A 19,922-nucleotide genomic window follows, 5' to 3' on the forward strand; every position below is an offset into this window, starting at 1 on the left:
TCCTGAGTGCTGGAATTAAAGGTGCCTACCACAAAGCCTGGCAAGCATTTAGTTTCCTAAACCCATGGTGGGGTAGCTAAACAAGCTCATCGATATACTGACAGCCGTGGACGTGAACTTCCCAGCCCAGAACTCTCACAACGACTTAAGAAACTGGAGGTTGACAAAGGAGCCCTTGCGGTCTCCCTCAGACACTCAGGTGCTGTTTGTGTTTGACAGGACACAGAGGAGAACAAGACAAAAGGCTTTGATTACTTACTGAAGGCGGCAGAAGCTGGTGATAGGCAGTCCATGATCCTAGTGGCCCGAGCTTTTGACACCGGCTTGAACCTCAGCCCAGACAGGTACTATGGCTGTCGTGTGATTGATGTTGGGATAATCTGGGCCACACAGGTTGCTTTTTCTTTTTTTTTTTTAAATAATTCATTATGTATAGTGTACTGCCTGTGTGTATGCTTGGACACCAGAAGAGGGCACCGGATCTCATTACAGATGGTTGTGAGCCACCTTGTAGTTCCTTGGAATTGAACTCAGGACCTCTGGAAGAGAAGCCAGTGCTCCCAACCTCTGAGCCCACCCCCTGTTGGCAGGTCACTTTTCTTTGGTTCAGGACAAACAGACATGGGTTCTAGCCTTAGCTCTGCTTAGCTCTGAGTCCACCTCAGTTACTTTCAGCAAGTCACTTTACCTCTCTGGCCTCAGTTTCTTCTTTTGGTGAAATAGGAATAATGATGATAGTATCTCTCTAATGGCGCACCCATGAAGATCAAATACCTTTCCCACAGTGCCTCACACATAAAATATACAATAGATGGAAGTCTTTACAGCATATGTAAAGATTTGATTGGAGCAGGGGGGAACCAGAAAAGGTTATGCAGTTCAGTATGATTGTCTATCGAAAATAGAATTTTGGGTGATTGTGACTGCTTTTCCCTACTCTTGTTTTAATTTGTATTCTTATGATGATGCAGTGTTTAAACTTAAGATTAAACCTAGGACTTCAGCCTGGTCTACAGAGCTAGTTCCAGTACAGCCAGGGCTACATAGAGAAACCCTGTTCCAAAAAACCAAGGGGGACTGGGAGATACATTCTTCAGCAGGCACCTTCTCTTTAGTATCAAGAATTCATCTCCTTTGCTGGGGAGATAGCTTGGTCAATAAATTATTTGCCTGGCACATGAAGACTTGACTTTGGTTCCCAGAACTCATTTAGAAAAAGTTGAACAGAAATCAGCGGGGCCCTGGGGTTGTTGGCAAGTTTCAGATGAGTGAGAGACCCTGTCTCAAGAAGAAAAAAAAACAAAGTGGCTGGCACCTAAGGAATGACACTCATTTGTCCTCTGCCATCTGGCTCTCCTCACACCTTCCCCAAGGAATTCTCCTTCCACTGGTGAAGGGTTTTTCACACTGTGCCAATTTTGGGTGTTTTTTTGAGACAGGGTTTCTCTGTGGCTTTGGAGCCTGTCCTGGAACTAGCTCTGTAGACCAGGCTGGTCTCGAACTCACAGAGATCCGCCTGCCTCTGCCTCCCGAGTGCTGGGATTAAAGGCGTGCGCCACCATCGCCCGGCTACTGTGCCAATTTCGCTAAGGAGAGATCCCTTCGAAATAAAAATAGAAACTGAGCCAGGCGGTGGCGACGCACGCCTTTAATCCCAGCACTCGGGAGGCAGAGGCAGAGGCTTTCTGAGTTTGAAGCCAGAACAGCCAGGATGACACAGAGAAACCCTGTCTTGGTTTGGGTGGGAAAGAGATTATCTATATAGGGGCTGGAGAGATCACTCAGGGGTGAAGCACTCTTGCTGCTCTTCCAAAGGACCCGAGTTCAGTTCCCAGCACCCGCAACAAGGAATTCACAACCACTTGTAGCTCCAGCTCCGTGGATCCCTTTCCTCCTTTGGCCTCCTTGTACATCTGCACACATGCAGCATACACACTCACGGACACATAAATTAAATTTTTCAGAAATGAAACAGAAACATAGAAAGTCTGCAACATGAAGGTGTCCCTTATATGATGTGGCCATTGGTGCTGTAGTTTGTGGACCAGAGGTGGTGGTCCCACTGGAGTCCCAGGCTTGCCTCTCCAACTCAGTGGTCCTCTGCCTCCCCACACCTTGCCATAGTAACATCCTTCTCCCCTCCGTATCGCCTGGCAAGGTGCCGAGACTGGTCAGAGGCTCTACACTGGTACAACACGGCCCTGGAGACAACGGACTGCGACGAGAGTGGGGAGTACGACGGAGTACAGGACGAGCCCCAGTACGCGCTGCTGGCCAGGCAGGCTGAGATGCTGCTCACCGGAGGGTTCGGGCTGGACAAGAACCCCCAAAGATCAGGTGAGGCCCACAGACCTTCCCTGGGGTAGGATGGGGCTGGGGAAGGTCTATAGTTCCCAGATGAGCCACTTTCACCAATAGGGGTCTTTATAGAGATGGTACGCAGACAAATATTTTATTTTTACTTTATCACATGTTATTTTTATATGTATGAGTGTTTACCTACATGCGTGTATACCGTGTGTGCCTGGTACTCTCAGAGGCCAGAAGAGAGTTGGATCTCATGGAACTGCAGTACAGCTGGTCGTGAGCTACTATGAAGGTGCTGGGGATTTTACTTTATTATTAGTTGTGTGTGTGTGTGTGTGTGTGTGTGTGTGTGTGTGTGTGTGTGTGTGTGTGTGTGTGTGAGAGAGAGAGAGAGAGAGAGAGAGAGAGAACACCGAGGAGGCCAGAAGAGTATGTCGGATCCCTGGAGCTGAGGTTACAGGAGGAGGTTGGGAGCTGCCCAGCATGGCTCCTGGGAACTGAACTCTAGTCCTTTACTGTTAACCCCCGAATCATTTTTCCAGTCCCTCACATTTTTGTTTTAATTTTATATTATTCTCTGTTTCCTTTTTAACTATTTATTTACTTTTAAAAGCAGGATGTGATATTCATACGTATAATCCCCATCTTGGGATGGCAAAGACAGTGGCTCCTAAGGGCTTGCTGGTCGGCCAGTCCAGCTGAAATAATAATTTCTAGGTTCAGTGGGAGAGACCCTGCCTCAGAAAATAAGGGGACAGCAAAAAGGGGGTTCCTAGGCCACCCTGATAAGCTAAGTTTGATTATCAGAACCCATGTAAAGGTAGAAGAGACCCCACAGAGTTGCCCTCTGACCTCCACACCTCTGCCCTGGTACATGCACCCCCTCCCAGTACTTTAAAAAAATAAGGGGGGGGGGTAGCGAGACAGAAGAAGACATCAAAATTTATGTATATAAATCAAATAAGGATGCAGCCAGTCTTCCCAATTTACGAGTTTTGTGTTCATACACAAGAAGGCTTACTATCTTTACTTATGTTGTGTGTTTGTGAATGCGTGCACACACCATTGCATATGTGGGAGTCGGTTCTTTTTTTAATATTTATTTATTTATTATGTATACAATATTCTGTCTGTATGCCTTCAGGCCAGAAGAGGGCACCAGACCCCATTACAGATGTTGTGAGCCACCATGTGGTTGCTGGGAATTGAACTCAGGACCTTTGGAAGGGCAGGCAATGCTCTTAACCTCTGCGCCATCTCTCCAGCCCCCCCCCCCCCCCCCCCCGGTTCTTTCTTCTACTACGTGGAACCCAGCCATCAGGCTCGGGTCAGCAGATTTGGCAGGAAATGCCTCTACCTGCTGAGCCCTCTCACCGGACTCCCCCATTGCACCTGTAAAGCTGTTGTGATGGTGTACACCTGTGACCCCAGCATTGAGGAGGCTGATAAGGAAATTCCAAGTTTCAGGCTAGTCTGGGCTACATAGACCCTGTCTCAAGGAAACATATTTGCCTCTGTCACTGAGTAGTCTTCTCCATGTTTGTTACTTTTCTGTTGCTGTGATAAGAGTTCCCCAACAAAAGATAACTTAAAGAAGGAAGAATTGATTTTGGTTTACTAATCCAGAGAGGATTTGGGATTAAGAGTCCGTTATGGTGGGAAAGCTTGGCATCAAGAGCCAGAGCCTGACGCAGCAGGGAAGCAAGAGGACCAGATTTCACCCCCACACAGTGTTTGGTCAGGGTTTCTACTGCTGTGAGGAGACACCATGACCACGGCAACTCTTAGAAAGGAAAACATTTAATTGGGGCTGACTGTCAGTTTCAGAGGTTTAGTTCATTACTGATGGCAGGAAACATGGCAGCCTGCAGGCAGAGATGGTGCTGGCCTGCCTCCCGAGTGCTGGGTTAAAGATGTGCACCCCTGCGCCCAGCTAAAAGAAAATATTTTTATCATCTATGTATGCGTGCATGTGGAGATTAGAGGACAACCTTTGAGGATTGGTTCTCTTGTTCCACCATGTCACTCCTAGGGATGGAACTTATGTCATCAGTGTCTTTACACATTGAGCCTCTTCATTTCTTTTATTATTAAATAATATGTCACTGAGTGATTATATCACTTTTTTCTACTATAATCTGATGGATATGGAAGATTTCTTAAAACTTTAAAAATGTTATTATTTTTTATGTATGTATATGTGTGAATGTATGCTGTGTGTATATATACCTGTGGAGGCCAGAAGAGGGTGCTGGATCCCCAGGTGTTACAGGCAGTTGTGAGCTGCCCAGTGTGGATATTGGGAACTGAGCTAGGATCCTCTTGAAAAGGATCACTTTTTCTTTTTTTAAAGAATAATTTATTATGTATATAGTGTTCTACTTACATGTATGCCTGCACACCAGAATAGGGCACCAGGTCTCATTACAGATGGTTGTGAGCCACCATGCGGTTGCTGGGAATTGAACTCAGGACCTCTAGAAGAGCAGCCAGTGCTCTTAACCTCTGAGCCATCTCTCTAGCCCCCAATTTAGATACTTCTTATCAGTTTTGAGTCTGTCATATAGACTGGTTGCCTTGGACTTCAGAGTGGGGGTGTGGCTCAGCGGTAGAACTCTTGCCTGGCATGCAAGCTCTTGAGTTTCACAGCAATACCAGAGAATTGAAGAGCACTCTTGACTGGCCAGGTTTAACCATATGCTACCCTGAGCGACTTGAATCATACCGTACAGGCCAGGTTGCTATAGAAACCTCAGATGCTCTTTTGAGTGAGATGAAATTTGCTTGCTTGATGAAGACAAATGGCTCACCTCCTTGTGCCCGCTTTGCTGTCTTTCAGGAGACTTGTACACCCAAGCTGCCGAAGCCGCGATGGAAGCCATGAAGGGCCGGCTAGCCAACCAGTACTATGAAAAGGCAGAAGAGGCCTGGGCCCAGATGGAGGAATAACTGTCCCATAAGATCACTGCCGACTGGTCCCAAGCAAAAAGGCTGGGAGAATGGGCTGATTTTTTTTTTTTTTGGAAGGGGAAAAGCAGTTTTAACTATGCTATAAATTCACTTTTGTATTTGACTCTTGACAAAGTCTTTGCACCTGGCAGAGACATTTTAACTGCCCTTTAGGGGTGATACCTTGAGGGAGTGGGGGTTGACTATGCAGCCAAATGAATCACCTTAATTTTTTGAGGTTCCGTTTTCTTTCTTTTTTTCCCCCATTTTTTGTCATGAGATCTAAGAACATGTCTTTCTGTCGGAATGAACAGACAGTATCAGGGCTGAGCCTGTGCAGTCTGGACTCACCCCAATGTCTCCAGGCCCTGCGTTAGGAATCTGCGTAGAGAACATTCTGTTAACTTCCCATGGATGTCTGTCATTAGGTTTGGGGAAGTGTATGGACTTTTTTTTTCAGCAGGTGAGAGATCACTCAAACCCAGGTTCCTCCACACCCTAGGGAGATTATAAGGTTTTTCATTTGATGGCCTCCCACAGTGTACCTGATTTCTTGGTGTCCACCAAATTCCGTTTTTTAAAAGCATGCTTCCTACTGTAGACTTTACAAAACAGGTTTGGTTTTTTGTACACACATATTTGCTACCTCTGAGTCCTGCATTGGTGGATGCGGAAGCAGATGAACCTCAGAGCTTTCACAGGAAGACCTTGGCTTAGGAGCTGGGCAGCTTTCCTCCCAACAGAAGTGCCTCTGCGCCCCCCATGGCCACATCCACGACGGGACTGAAGCATCCTTGTGCAGATTCCACGGTCATTTCTTGATGTGGTGACGTTTTATAAACTCTGCCCTCAGCCTACTGTCCTTGGCATTTTCTGCCTGAAGCTGGATTTTTCTGGTCGATTGCAGCAAGTGGCCTTCAGCTACAGCCCTTTAGGAAATGTCTTAAGATGTCTGAGAACAAGAAGGCAAGAGTGTAAACACTCATTAGTTTTGGGTGTTTCCCCAGGGCCGGGTTGTGACTTAATGAGCTTTTTCTATAAAAGGAGTTCCGATTTAATGTGTGTATGATTTCTGTTTGGGTTCCAAATCGCCAAGGGAACGGCCTGCTGTGGTCCACCACAGATGTTAGAGCACCCTCTATCTTTGCTTTAAAGAACAGAAAAGCAGGGCACAACATACAAGTCATTCTCACCTCTCCTTAAAACAGGCCTTTTTAGCCCGGTGGTGGTGGTGGTGCTCACCTTTAATCCCAGCACTCGGGAGGGGGAGGAGGCAGAGGCAGGTGGATCTCTGAAGTTCCAACTGCTCTACAAAGCGAGTTCCAGGACAGCCAGGGCTACATAGAGAAACAGGCGGGGGGGGGGGGGGGGGCGGGGAGGACACACGACAAAACAATAACAGCAACCCAGGCCTTTTTAGGATTTTCTCATTGAGCCTGTCCAGTGAGGAGCTTGTAGAAGCACTAGTTTCTAAAGTCAAGAGTGTAGGTACTTTGAGGGCTAAGCAGAACCAATTTAACCCTGTGAGCTCAGACTGATGGTGCACATCTGTAGTCCCAGCATCCAAGTGGTAGTGGGCAGAGGTGATCCAGGTTTGAGGTTAGCCTCGGCTGTATAGTGAGACCTTGACCCAAAACAAAAAATCAAAAACCAAACAAGAACCAAAACAGAGCTGGTGCTGGTGTGGTACTAGCATGGCTTAGTGGGTAAAGGTTCCTGCCCAGCCTAGCCCAATAACCGAAGGCCAGTTTCAGGGAGCCAACTCCTGTAAGTTATCATCTGCTCTTCACTTGTGTGGTGTGGCACGGGCGAGCGCACGCAAACATCGATGAAAGTGTAAAAGAAATGAAAAAGCAAGAATTATCCTCGACAGCTCCTTTTCACCCACCGCAGGTCGTGAAGCCCTGGGGTTTGCATTTGACACCATCACAGCTGGTTTTCTCTGAGAGGCTGGTGCTCATCAGTTTCTTGTCAATACCAGAACAGTCTCTGGCTTGCCCCATCCTGCGGATGTTTTAAACTGGTGCATTTGTTAGCTAGGAGAAGCAGTTTACTGTGACAGTCTCTCAGGGTAACTGTCCTGGAGTCTGGAGTGTGTGTGTTGGTTAGCAGACGACCTCGGATTACTCAGATGCTAGCCACCTTTTTCTTTTGGGATGGGGCCTCTCGCTGGCCTAGAACTTGCCAAATAGGCTATGCTGGCTGGCCAGTGAACTCCAGGTATCTATCTGTCTTACCCTTCCTAATTCTGGGATTTCAAACTCACATCCTCTATCCATTGATTGGTCCCTGTCTGGACACTTACAGCCTCAGGCCTGCAAGTTGCTCCACCCACGTGGCCTTAATGCCTGGAAGTGGTCTCTTTTTCTCCTGGAGGCTGAGCTAGCCTGGAACACAGCTGAGCAAATGCTCTAAGGCCTTGTGAATGGAAAGTGAGCTGTGAGAGCCTGGTGTGTAACACGTGCACTTGGAGACTGCGGCCAGAAGATTATGAGTTTGAGACCAGCCTGAACTATGTACTAAGACTCTTGTCTCTTAAAAAAAAAAAAAGGCTATCTGTGACTCCAGTTCTAGGGGATCCAACACCCTCACACACAAACATGCAAACACCAATGCACATAAAAAAAAATAAATTGTTTACAGGTTTGAGCCACTTTTTTTTTTTTTAATCATAGCACAGCTTAGGAGGTTGAGGTGGAAGGACCGGTCACTGTGAGTCTCATGCCAGCTTGGGCTACATGATGACTTCCAGTCCAGCCTGGGTTACAGAATAAATTTAAAAAAAAAATAATAAAGTGATAGCTAGTGCCTTTAACTGTAGGCCCATATTTCTGTATGGCACAAGAGCCGTGAGCCCCGGTCTGAGGTGGTCACGAACTCTGCAGACAAGCTGTCTGTTTAACAATAGCCAGGATGTGCTGCTCCTAATTTCTTTTGTTATAAATGTAGATCACCTGAGAAGAGGTGTTGGCTGAAGCTGATGACTTAGGAGGTTTGGTGCTTCCTTCCTTTGTAATTTGGAGGATGTCTTATGGAGATGCTAATTCATGGCCTACCTGACTGCTAGCATACAGAGGCGGAGGTGACTAAGGCCCATTCCCCTGGTTGCCTAGGAGACAGCCTGATGTGTGTCATTGTCCCCCCCCACACTCAGTTTATGTGAGGATATATAAACTGCTTGAATAATATAAACAAGGGAGAGAGCCGGGCGGTGGTGGCGCACGCCTTTAATCCCAGCAGATTAAAGGCGCACACCCGAGATCCAAGGTGGAGGCAGAGGCAGGCGGATCTCTGGGAGTTCAAGGCCAGCCTGGTCTACAAGAGCTAGTTCCGGGACAGGCACCAAAGCTACAGAGAAACCCTGTCTCGAAAAAAAAAAAAAAAAGAAAGAAAAAATAAATGAGGGAGATCTTGCCCTTGAAGGATGACCGTGTAAGCTGCGTCTGATTATTCCTCGCAACTCCGTTCCAGTCCAGTTAGGGAATCTGTGTTGGACCCACATGGGCTTCAACATTTAACCCAAGCACTCGTGAGGCAGAGGCAGGTGGTGGATCTCTGTGGGTTCGAAGCCAGCCTGACCTACAGAGGAAGTTCCAGGAAGGTTCTAAAGCTACACAGAGAAACCCTGTCTTGAAAAACCAAAATAAAATAATAAAAATAAAAGACAACTTGCAGAAATGGTTATTTCTCCTCCCAAGCCCACTCGTATGTCTTCAAAAGCTGGTAAGGGTACCTTCTCTCCCCATGTGCTGGGTCCAGCTCAGGGAGGGTAACAGCAGTGCCTGGCACTTGTAGTCAGTTCTGTCTAGATCAACTGAACAGATTCCAGTGGCACTGCTAGCTAGAGGCTCAGCTGGAGCTAGGGCCCAGAGAGCTGCTGTTTTCCAGAGGGTCCTGGGAATAAAAGCATTTAACTGATGTGACAGTCCACTCAGTCTTACTACAGGTGACAGAGACGTAAATCAAACAGGGTTGGGGTGAGTATGAATATAGCATGTAGTTGAGGTCTTGGGTTTGGGCCCCAGCACTGCAAATCATACATAATGCAGGCTTCATGGATGTAAGAAAGAACATCCTCAGGCTTCAGTGCTTCAAAATAATCCCACTCCCTGCCCTCTAGACCAGCACACCCACTGAGCTAATTCCCCTCCAATCTTTGCTGTCCCTCATCCCAGCACCTTTGAATCACTAAGTGTGGTGTGAAAATTCACAAGTGTTTACACAAGTGTGTGCAGCTTGAGATGAATGGGAAGCAGGGAAGCGAGACCACGCCATTCCCTGCTTGGATTTGCGCCTCTTACTTCATCTCTGACCGTCTCAAGGCAACTGGCCGGAGCTACAGGTGCAGTTTGGGGTACACTCCAGGTTCCAGCTCGCCTCTCTCAATATTTTTTTCCCTACTATGTCAAATTCACACTCACTCTCAAATTTTCCCTCCCTATAAAAAAAACATACAAATCAAAAATTAGCCACACGGAGGCTGAAGCAAGCCACAGGCTTACTGAAGGAAGGACAGCTCTCTTCCACCTTCAACATGAGCTGCATCGCCTGGAATGTGGGCCCAACGTGACCCTGGGCCGGCTTTTCACACAGCGGAAAAAAATGTGATCGATCCTGATTTTTAACTTTTGTAATAAATTCTAATAAAGCAAGCTTTCCCAGATCTGGCCCTTACACTGTCAGTTTGTTTTAGATAAAATCTATGAATGCTTTTGATTTGCCCATCTGTCAAACAATGATCATTGCCCCTCAGAGTTGACTGAGAAGACCATGTGAATTGGGGCTCTTTTATGTAGGGCTTTAGAAGTGTCTGGTGTGAGCATTTGGACTCGAGATCATAGTGTTTTGGTTTTAAAATTTTTGAATGTTAGCTGGGCAGTGGTGGCACATGCCTTTAACCCCAGCACTTGGGAAGCAGAGGCAGGTATATCTCTGTGAGTTCAAGGCCACCCTGATCTACAAAGCAAGTTTCAGGACAGTCAGGGTTGTTACACAGAGAAACCCTGTCTCAAAAAAACAATATTTTGAACTTTATCCTAACACTGCATTGGCAGTAGGTTGATCAGGTATATGTAAGTCATCCTGACTCTTCATCTACAATGATAGGGAACTTTTTTTTTCTAAATATTTATTTATTTATTATGTATACAATATTCTGTCTGTGTGTATGCCTGCAGGCCAGCAGAGGGCACCAGACCTCATTACAGATGGTTGTGAGCCACCATGTGGTTGCTGGGAATTGAACTCAGGACCTTCGGAAGAGCAGGCAATGCTCTTAACCTCTGAGCCATCTCTCCAGCCCGATAGGGAACTTTTAAAAGTTTTATTGTATGTTTTTGCGACGAGCTCATAAGGACAGTGACAAAGGAGTCAACAGCAAGAAGTCTGGAGATTGGGAAATGTATGGATTGCCACCAAGTCAGCAGACCCAAGGAGCCTGGATCCCAAATCCACAGGCTGGATATGGTGGTTCATGTATGTAACCCCAGCACTTGAGAAGCTGGGGCAAGAGGATTCTGAGTTTAAAGCCAACCTCAACCACACAGAATTTGTCACAAAAGCCCTTTAAAAATGACTAAGCCGAGCTGGGCGGTGGTGGCGCACGCCTTTAATCCCAGCACTCGGGAGGCAGAGACAGGCGGATCTCTGTGAGTTCGAGGCCAGCCTGGTCTACAAGAGCTAGTTCCGGGACAGGCTCCAAAACTACAGTGAAACCCTGTCTCGAAAAACCAAACCAAAAAAAAAAAAAAAACAAAAAATGACCATTAAAGCAATGGACCAGCAGAATGAACGCAATCATCAAATCATCATCAGCCAGACCTGTTGGCCTGTAGCCTTTGTGTTGAGGGCCAGTGTCCTCAGTATCCTGCTGGGATACCAGGCACAGCAAAGTGAAGTCCTTTACTGTGGAGAATTGTAGTTGAAATGTGTTTGGCACCCATAAAATCATAGGGAGGGACACTATTAGGGGTGTATTAGGGGTGTAGCCTTTCGGAGAAATGTGGTCCTGATAGAGGAGGCTGGATGATACATGCCTTTAATCCAGATTTTGACTCTAGAGGGCACACCTTTCATCTGAGCCATGCCTTCTGTTGGAAGTGTGTCACTGTGGGGGACAGGCTTTGAAGTATTTTTCTCAAGCTTCTCTCCATGCAACAGTTGACTTCTTGTTGCTTTGGAGTCAAGGTGTAGTGCTCTCCACCCCAGCACCACGTCTGCCTGCTTGCTGCTGTGCTCCCCGTCATGATCATAATGGACTGAACCCCTGACTGTAAACGAGTTCCCCTCAATCCTCAATTACAAGTTTTCTTTATAAGAGTTGCTGTGGTCATATTGTCTCTTCGCAGCAATAAAAGCCTAAGACAGAAATTAATAGAAATTTCCAGAGTTAATATAAAAAATGCTCTACCAGCCTTTTCTGCATGCTAGGCATTGTGTAATGTCCAACTTAATGACAGAAAGCAACTGTAAGAACCTGTAAGGGTATCTGACTAATTAAAATTAATGAATGTTCTGACCCCTAAGGAAGGCCACAGCCACAACCCTCCCACACTCAGAACTCCCCAGACAATTTAGAACCCTGTTCTCAATCTCTCTGTGTGTGTTTTTGTTTTTGTTTTGCTTTTTGAGACAGGTTTCTCTGTAGTTTTGGAGCCTGTCCTGGAACTAGCTCTTGTAGACCAGGCTGGCCTTGAACGCACAGAGATCCGTCTGCCTCTGCCTCCCAAATGCTGGGATTAAAAGCGTGCACCACCAACCGGCGAAAGCCCCATTCTCAACCTGAACAGATAGCTAAAGACCAACATGTGAAAGTCGCACTGAAGAGCTGGACAGTGGCTCCTCAGTCAAGAGCATCTGTTGCTTTTGCAGAGGACCCAGATTCAATACCCAGCACTCACTGATGGCTCACAAGTATCTATAACTCTAATTCCACAGAATTCAAGGCCGCTTGGGCACCAGGCACACGTGTGATGCACATGCTTGGAAAACACTCAAACATATAAAATACATCTTTAAAAAGTGTTTTTTAGGGCAGATGGCAACACGATCCGGGCTGGGGTGCGAATATTATGGAGCTATGGCCATGGCTGTCAGCAGCGCTGCTGCTGTTGTTGCTGCTGCTTGTGCAGCTGAGCCACACCACCAGGTTCTATGGCAAGGTCAGCCTCTACTGTGTCCATGCGTCATCATTTCTAGTAACCAGAATATCCTGTGTTGGACTCAGGAGTCCAAGCTTCAGGGGGGAGTTGCTCCAGACACCACTCACACAACCACAATTGATGCAAAAGCAAGAGGATTTTTATTCTGTCATGACAGGGCCCTTCAGGTTCAGGATATGAAGGACCTCGATAGCTGTTATAGCCCATCTTTAAAAGCAAAAGAGCCATAGAAACAAGGAGGGAGCCTGAGGGTTGTTTTCCAACTCTTTGGATTGACTTATTCAATGGGCTACTAGCAGTGATTGGTCTGTGCCAGGGCAGGAGAATAGCTGCGTGATCTGGTGAGGTAAGGGGGAGCATCCGTGGGTCATCCTGACCTTGCTCCGGTGACTGAATCAATACATCAGGAACTGAGTCAACCTCCATGGTTGTCTTGCCTCAATAGAGTTATGTTTGGAGAACATCCATGAGAACACAGGGAGATGGAAAGTCCAACATTCGTGTGTGGGCGACTGTCACATCTGTGTAATGCTGAGAGGCCTCAGAAATGCATTTAGAGTCTTTCACCTGGACTTCATGGGCATCATGGAGATACTCCCTAAACGCTGTGAGCAGATCACCAAGCGTAAGCTGCCGTTCACGGGGGCCTAATCAGTAAGTACCACTGGGGTGTCTACTTTATCAACCGCCAACATGGTGCCAGAACTGCCATGATCCTGGTGGTCGACCTGGGTGACCTCATGGTCAAGGACAATCTCAAAGTGTGGATCTACCCAGAGGGTACACGTAACAACAATGGGGACCTGTAGCCCTTTTAAAAAGGTGCCTTCCACTTGGCCATCCAGGCCCAGGTGCCCATCATCCCCCGTGTGTACTCATCCTTTTCTTCCTCCTACAATGTCAAGGCTAAACTTTTCACCTCAGGAACAATCAGGGTACAAGTGCTAGATGCTGTTCCTACCAACGGCCTTCCAGAAGCTTATGTCACCATGCTTGTGAACGCTTGCTACCAGTCCATGAGGGACACCTTTCTACAAAATGCCCAGATGCCTCAGAACTCTGCCATTAAGGATCTTGGGGTTGTGCCAGCCTAGTAGCCCAGTCCACAGAGGCAGGGGAGCTGGGGGAGGGCGGGTGAGAAGCCGAGGCTGGAGGATGGACAGAAGGCCATACCCTCTCACCTACCAAACATCATCTTGTCATATTCCCCTGCTGGCCTGGCTCTCATTGGGGCCTGGAAACAGGAAGCCCTTTCTGTCACAGGCCTTAGACCCCATGCAACATCCCACCTCATGCCTGTGTCTCCAGAATGTGGCCATTTGGCAGGTGGGCTGACCTGCAAGACCAGGAGGCAGCTAAGCATGGGCAACACAGTGCAGGATCAACACTCAGGAACCTGGTCATGGCTTGCATCAGGCCATCAGGAAGAGGAGGAATTTGGTTCCCAGTCTCAAGGAAACCTGGGTCCCACAGCACCGGAGGGCAGAGCCTGCCATCCTCACTGACCGATAGTCTCAGGCACAAATCACTGCTGTACTTGGCTCCTTTTTTTTTTAAATAAGTGAACTCTAAGAAGTGAAAAGACGATGTTTTTAAAAGAAGCATTGAATGTGAAAGAGCAGACAGCATTGGAGAACATTTCAGAGGAAACTGCATTAGGAATGAAGTACAGGGCTCGCACATTTAATACAGGCTAAAGCAGTGAACCTCAACCTTCTTAATGCTGTGACCCTTTCATACAGTTCCTCATCCTCTGGTGACTCCAACCATAAAATTTTTATTATTATTATTATTTATTATTATTATTATTTGGTTTTTCAAGACAGGGTTTGTCTGTGTAACAGCTCTAGCTGTCCTGGAACTCACTCTTGTAAACCAGGCTGGCCTCGAACTCATGGAGATCTGCCTGCCTCTGCCTCCAAGTGCTGGGATTAAAGACGTGCGCCACCACCTCCTGCTACAAAATTGTTTTGTTGCTACTTCATAACTGTGTAAATTTTCTCCTATTATGAATTATAATGTAAATATCTGGGTCTTAGGTAACCCCTGTGAATGGTTCATTTGATCCTGCAAGGAGTCAAGACTCATAGGTTAAGAACCACTGAACTAAATGATTAATTTAGGGAGGGCAGGTTTAGCTTTTTAACTTTCTTTTATTATCTGAGATTATAATGATATAATTGTGTTGTAATCTTAAATGACCAATTTTAAAACTTGTTGTGTCCATGGAAAAAACTCACTTTAAAGGTAAGAGTTATTTTTTATTATTTAAGCAAAGTTATTGCTTATTGTTGTAGACAATCTTTGGTCACACCCTTTGGTGTATGGCAAAAGATTGTTTAATCTGGAGCTAAATATGAGTGACCATGAACACAGGTGTAGGTGTAGGCCATCCCAAATCCCAGCACTCGGGAGGCAGAGGCAAGCAGGTCTCTGTGAGTTCGAAACCAGCCTGGTCTACATAGTGAATTCCAGGCCAGCCAGGACGAGGGGGGGGGAGAAGGAGGGAGGGAGGGAGGGAAATAAAGAGGGAGAGAGAGAAAGAAAAAGAGAGAGATTATAAAATTTAAGGGCTGGGCTGGAAAAATGGCTCAGAGGTTAAGAATAAGAACACTTGTTCTTCCAAAAACAAAAGAAGCAAAAACTTAGCTGAGTTGATGGAGTATTTGTATAGCACAAATCAAGCCCATAGTTTGATTCCCAGTAACAAAGAGGTGGGTGAAGTGACACATGTCTTTAATCCCAGCACTCGGGAGACAGTTGCAGGAGGATCTCTGTGAGTTCAAGAACAGTTTGGTCTATGTAGAGAGTTCCAGAACATTCAGGACTTCATAGAGAGACCCTGTCTCAACCACCCCTCACAAAAGAAAACAGGTGCTGGGCAGTGGTGGCACACGCCCTTTATCCCAGCACTCGGGAGGCAGAGGCAGGCGGATCTCTGTGAGTTCGAGGCCAGCCTGGTCTACAAGAGCTAGTTCCAGGACAGGAACCAAAAAGCTATGGAGAAACCCTGTCTCAAAAATCAAAAACACAAAACAAAACAAAACAAAACAAAAACAAAAAAACAAAACAGGTGTAGTGGAGACAGGGAGATCAAAGGTCATTCTTTCTTTCTTTTTTTTTTTTTTTTTTTTTTTTGGTTTTTTGAGACAGGTTTCTCTGTAGTTTTGGAGCCTGTCCTGGAACTAGCTCTTGTAGACCAAGCTGGCCTCAAACTCACAGAGATCCGCCTGCCTCTACCTCCTGAGTGTGAGTGCTGGGATTAAAGGCGTGCACCACCACTGCCTGGCTAAGAAATGTTAAACTTTGCAGGTATACTTTATTGCATACATCAAAATTCTATTACAGCCGGGCGGTGGTGGCGCACGCCTTTAATCCCAGCACTCGGGAGGCAGAGGCAGGCGGATCTCTGTGAGTTCGAGGCCAGCCTGGTCTACAAGAGCTAGTTCCAGGACAGGAACCAAAAGCTACGGAGGAACCCTGTCTCGAAAAATCAAAAAAAAAATTCTATTACAGTTTTGCTGCAAGTGAGAAAACAATTCAATGAGAACCACCGAGGAAACCAACCTCTGGGCTTGTCTGTGAGCGAGAGCCTAGATAGGTATTGTAGAACTTGGTCCTCCAAGCAAAGCGGCCGCCATCATCCTCAGATCAGCTGTACTTGCTTCTAAGAGGGACTATTGACTGACGTCCCTTCCCTCGGAAGATGGAGCAGATGGAGAAGGTCTTGAACCCTGGCATAAGATTCCAGGCTCTCAACCCAGCAATTTGTATGCAATTCTGTCCTCATTGCTAGTGGTCTTGGGGTCTGGGGAGGTGCTAGAGCTTACAGACTGGGGGAGGTTAGCGGAGGAGGCAGTTATGGGAAACCCATCATCTCTTTGGGGTGAAGACTTTCTGCCGTGGCAACCCCAGACTTACCAAAACTCTTCAGAGCAATCCCTCACCCTTGCTCTGTAAGTTATGCCCAATAAACTCCCTGATTCCCAGTGTGAGCTTTGGTGAAATTATACTTCGGTTTGTTCTTCTAAGAGTTGGGAGATTGAGTCGGGAATATTCATCCTAACTGTGGGCAGCACCCTCCCATGGGCTGGGGTCCTGGGCTGAATAACAACTCCTTCACCTGCCTCCAGCCAAGAAAAGAAAATGTACATATGATTCAACAATTTCAATTCTGGGAGAAAACACGGAGGAAAGTCTATCTAGAAGCCATGTACAGAGATAGTTCCCATAATACTGCCCAGAAAACTTAAAAACAAATATTGCATATTTATAGTATGGGATGAGTTAGTATAATAGATCTCAAAAACACAGTAATGGGGTGGAAAAGGCAATGGCGTTGGTATCCTTCGAGAACACAGAAGAGCACTCTGTATATTTCTCATGGATTTACAAATGTAAAAGCTTGAGACGTTATTGGAAGGATACATATTAAATTTATATTAGTTATAAGCTGGAGTGATATTTGTAAGAGGACACCCAGTGTAACAGATCTGGCTGTCCTGGAAGTTGATTTGTGCACCAGGCTGGCCTCGAACTCACAGAGATCCAGATCTGCCTGCCTCTGCCTCCCGAGTGCTAGGATTAAAGGTGTGCGCCACGACACCTGCCTGAGAGGGCCTTCTAAATGTAGTGCTTTTAACTCCTCATAGTCCAATATATTTTTTAATATTTTAATCATTTTGTTTTGAGACAGAGTATCCCTATGTAGTCCAGGCTGTCCTGAAACCTGCTCTGTCACCGTGTAGACCAGGCTGGCCTTAAAGCTGTGAATATTCCTGCATTTGCCTCCTGAGTACTGGGGCCACGAATGTGCACCATTATGCTCAGCCCATATTTTAAGATATAGTTTTACACTCGGTAGGCAGAAGCAGGTGGATCTTTGTGAGTTCAAGGCCAGCCTGGTCTACATAGTGAGTTCCAGGACAGACAGGATTATTACACAGAGAAACCCTCTTGAAAAACAAAAAGTATATTAAATTATATTAACTTAAATTTATTCATTTATTTATTGTATGGGTATGTGTGTCAGAGGACAACTTGTGGGATTATTTTCTTCTACCTTGTGGGTTCCAGGGATTGAACTCAGGTTCTCAGACTTAGCGACAAGCACCCCCACCCGCTGAGGCATCTAAGAGACCTTACCTGTTTAACTTTTAATAAAAATTATATACATGAGAAAATAATTAGAAGCAATATTAACAGTAATTAGCAAGAATCAGATGGGACCAGTAGAATCAGAAGTTCAAACACATCTTTAGCAAGATAGCACATTCAAAACCAGCCTGAGCCCAATGAGCCTTGACTCAAAACAACAAATACATGTGTATGTGGGTACAAATGTATATGCAGAAATGAGTTTAATTCTAGATGACGGAAATATGGGTCTTTTTCACTGTGCTTTTTTCAGTCTTTTACAGTATCTGGGCTGGTGAGATGTTTCAGTGGGTAAAGACTACTTGCCTTCAAGGCTGACAATCTAAGCTGCCCCCACGTGGTGGAAAGAGAGAATAGACTCCAGTAAATTGTCCTCTGACCTCCGCGACATGCCGCCCCCATAAACAAATAAATAAAATAAATGTAAAAGTCTATATGTATTCATTAGCGTACACAGATACTTAAAAAACAAAGCCTGGTAAAAGCAAAAGAAAAATAAAAAGTCTGGTGAAAAAGCTAGCCAGCTGTGTATACGTTAGCATGTTAATAAATATTTATATACCAACCCATACACAATATGAACGAAATTATTTTTCATGGACATAAACATCCATAGGAATTGACAGCAAAAGATCTGAAAGGATGTATAATCGGCCGATAATAGAGGTTACGAGGGAACTAGTGCGAGTGAAAGGTTAAAGAACATTATTTGAAATATTACAAAGATTTTATTGTTTTATCTGCAAAGTTTTTATAGGAGTTGTGTACTAAAAATTTAAGCATGTGACTTTTCAGCTAGACCTGGGCAGACCTGGGATCATGGTTCGGCTCTCGGAGCTCGGGTGAGAGCTACTTTTAGGATCAGTCACCTAATTCGGGTTATGTGGGTAACGGAGAGGCTTAACGGAACGCCTTAACCCTCTTGACTCTGAACGCAAATTAAACTGTTTGTTGCTTTAAAACTTATTTGGAACAAGCTTGGATTTAAATAATTTTCTTTCAATAGTTGGCGTTTTAACAATATTGTTTAAGACGATCTCTGTTAGGGGTAGAGGAGATACAAATCCAACTCCAGAAAAAATTCGAAGGACGATATACATATGTAACAGCATTAAGTAGCTTCTTAGAAAGCCTCGCCGACATCTGGGTAGCGTGGCCGAGCGGTCTAAGGCGCTGGATTAAGGCTCCAGTCTCTTCGGGGGCGTGGGTTCGAATCCCACCGCTGCCAGGATCAGTGTTCCTTTTAGCCTTCGCTCTTGGTTCCCTTTTGCGACCCCTGCAGTCCGTCTCCGCTCTCTGCACTACGAGCAGCGAAGGGGCGGGCCTGCGCGCGCCGGGGCGGGGCATTGTGGGTAAGAGGAAGCGCGAGGCGAGGGCCGGCCCCGCTCCCCCCACGTGTCCGCCGGAGTTTCTCCAGGAGCAACATGGCTGCTGCCTAATAGAAGACCCGGCCGCCACCGTCTCCGCAGCCCACCGGTCCCCGGGCCGTTGCTGCCGCTCGCGCGCGGCCCTGGCGGAGAGGTGAGTGCCGACTCTCCAGCCCCTGGATTCCGGCCGCGGCCGTCGCCCTCGCCCGGGGGTCTGGGCCGCTCTGCCGAGTAGGCCGGAGAGGCCCGCGCCGCTGCGTGCCGGGGGCCCGCAGCTTCCCGGTTCCCGGGCGGGGCGTACGGGCTACCGCCCGGCTTTCCCAGCCTCCCCCCGGGCCCGGGTCGCTCCGCACGGCTGGTCATCGGGGAGGCGACGGCCGTGGGGCCCACGCTGACTCAGGCCTCGGCCGCGCTGCCCCGCCCGGGCCTGGCTCCGGAGCCGCACCTGCGAGGGCACTGGTGCCCGGTGGCGAGGCGGCTCTCGGAGGTGCGGGAAGGGCGCTTGAGCACCGGCGACGCCGGGGCTGCCCGCATGGCGGGCCCTAACTGTGCCCTAGCCGAACCGGATCAATTCTTCCTGGTCCTGCCGGGCCGGGGGTACCTCATTCATTGATCTGTGCTTGACCAGGGTCGGCGTCTCCTGCGCGAACCCTGGGACCCATTAGTCACGGGAGCGGCGGTACATAGCCCAGGTGGTCCTGGAATTCTACCTTTAGGGTTGCTGGGTTTTGGAGCGAAAAGATAAGATTTTCTTCCCCTTATCCATGAAATAAGGATAATAGGATTCCTGTTACTAGGTTTAAAGAGTTTCTTTCATTTGTGGTTGTCATCGTCCCATCTTATGTTGGAAGAAAACATGTTGCCACGTAGCAACAGCCCTTCCTATAGGTTCCACTTACCCCCTTTGAAGTCGGTGCTTTTTTTTTTTTTTTAATTGTCGGTTTAGGGATGAAAATAGGAAAGGACACAAGGTTATGCAATT

The 19,922-nt window shown here is 46.9% G+C and overlaps 2 protein-coding genes, 1 non-coding gene and 1 pseudogene across 7 annotated transcripts in view; all 4 read left to right on the forward strand.

Moving 5' to 3' along the window:
• Positions 1–6,314, forward strand: part of Eef2k (eukaryotic elongation factor 2 kinase) — a 57,941-nt gene extending 51,627 nt beyond the window's left edge. For all 3 annotated transcript variants that reach the window (XM_075972076.1, XM_075972078.1, XM_075972077.1), the window contains 3 exons: positions 220–344; positions 2,159–2,337; positions 5,147–6,314. In XM_075972076.1, the coding sequence (XP_075828191.1) occupies positions 220–344; positions 2,159–2,337; positions 5,147–5,256 (414 nt within the window). In that variant the 3' untranslated portion in view covers positions 5,257–6,314. The remainder of the gene's footprint in view (positions 1–219; positions 345–2,158; positions 2,338–5,146) is intronic.
• Positions 6,315–12,334: 6,020 nt separating this feature from the next.
• Positions 12,335–13,623, forward strand: LOC142851326 (1-acyl-sn-glycerol-3-phosphate acyltransferase beta pseudogene; annotated as a pseudogene).
• Positions 13,624–18,719: 5,096 nt separating this feature from the next.
• On the forward strand, positions 18,720–18,801 carry Trnal-aag (transfer RNA leucine (anticodon AAG)). Its single transcript has one exon. It is a non-coding gene; the product is annotated as a tRNA-Leu (tRNA).
• Positions 18,802–18,954: 153 nt separating this feature from the next.
• Positions 18,955–19,922, forward strand: part of Polr3e (RNA polymerase III subunit E) — a 28,195-nt gene continuing 27,227 nt past the window's right edge. For 2 of the 3 annotated variants that reach the window (XM_075972079.1, XM_075972080.1), the window contains exon 1: positions 18,967–19,094. The gene's annotated coding sequence lies outside the window, so the exon portion shown is untranslated. Of the gene's footprint in view, positions 19,095–19,922 lie in introns of all 3 variants that reach the window. The other variant, XM_075972081.1, reaches the window with a different exon arrangement.

The sequence above is a fragment of the Microtus pennsylvanicus genome, chromosome 5 (genome assembly GCF_037038515.1).
Source record: "Microtus pennsylvanicus isolate mMicPen1 chromosome 5, mMicPen1.hap1, whole genome shotgun sequence".
Lineage (NCBI taxonomy): Eukaryota > Metazoa > Chordata > Mammalia > Rodentia > Cricetidae > Microtus > Microtus pennsylvanicus.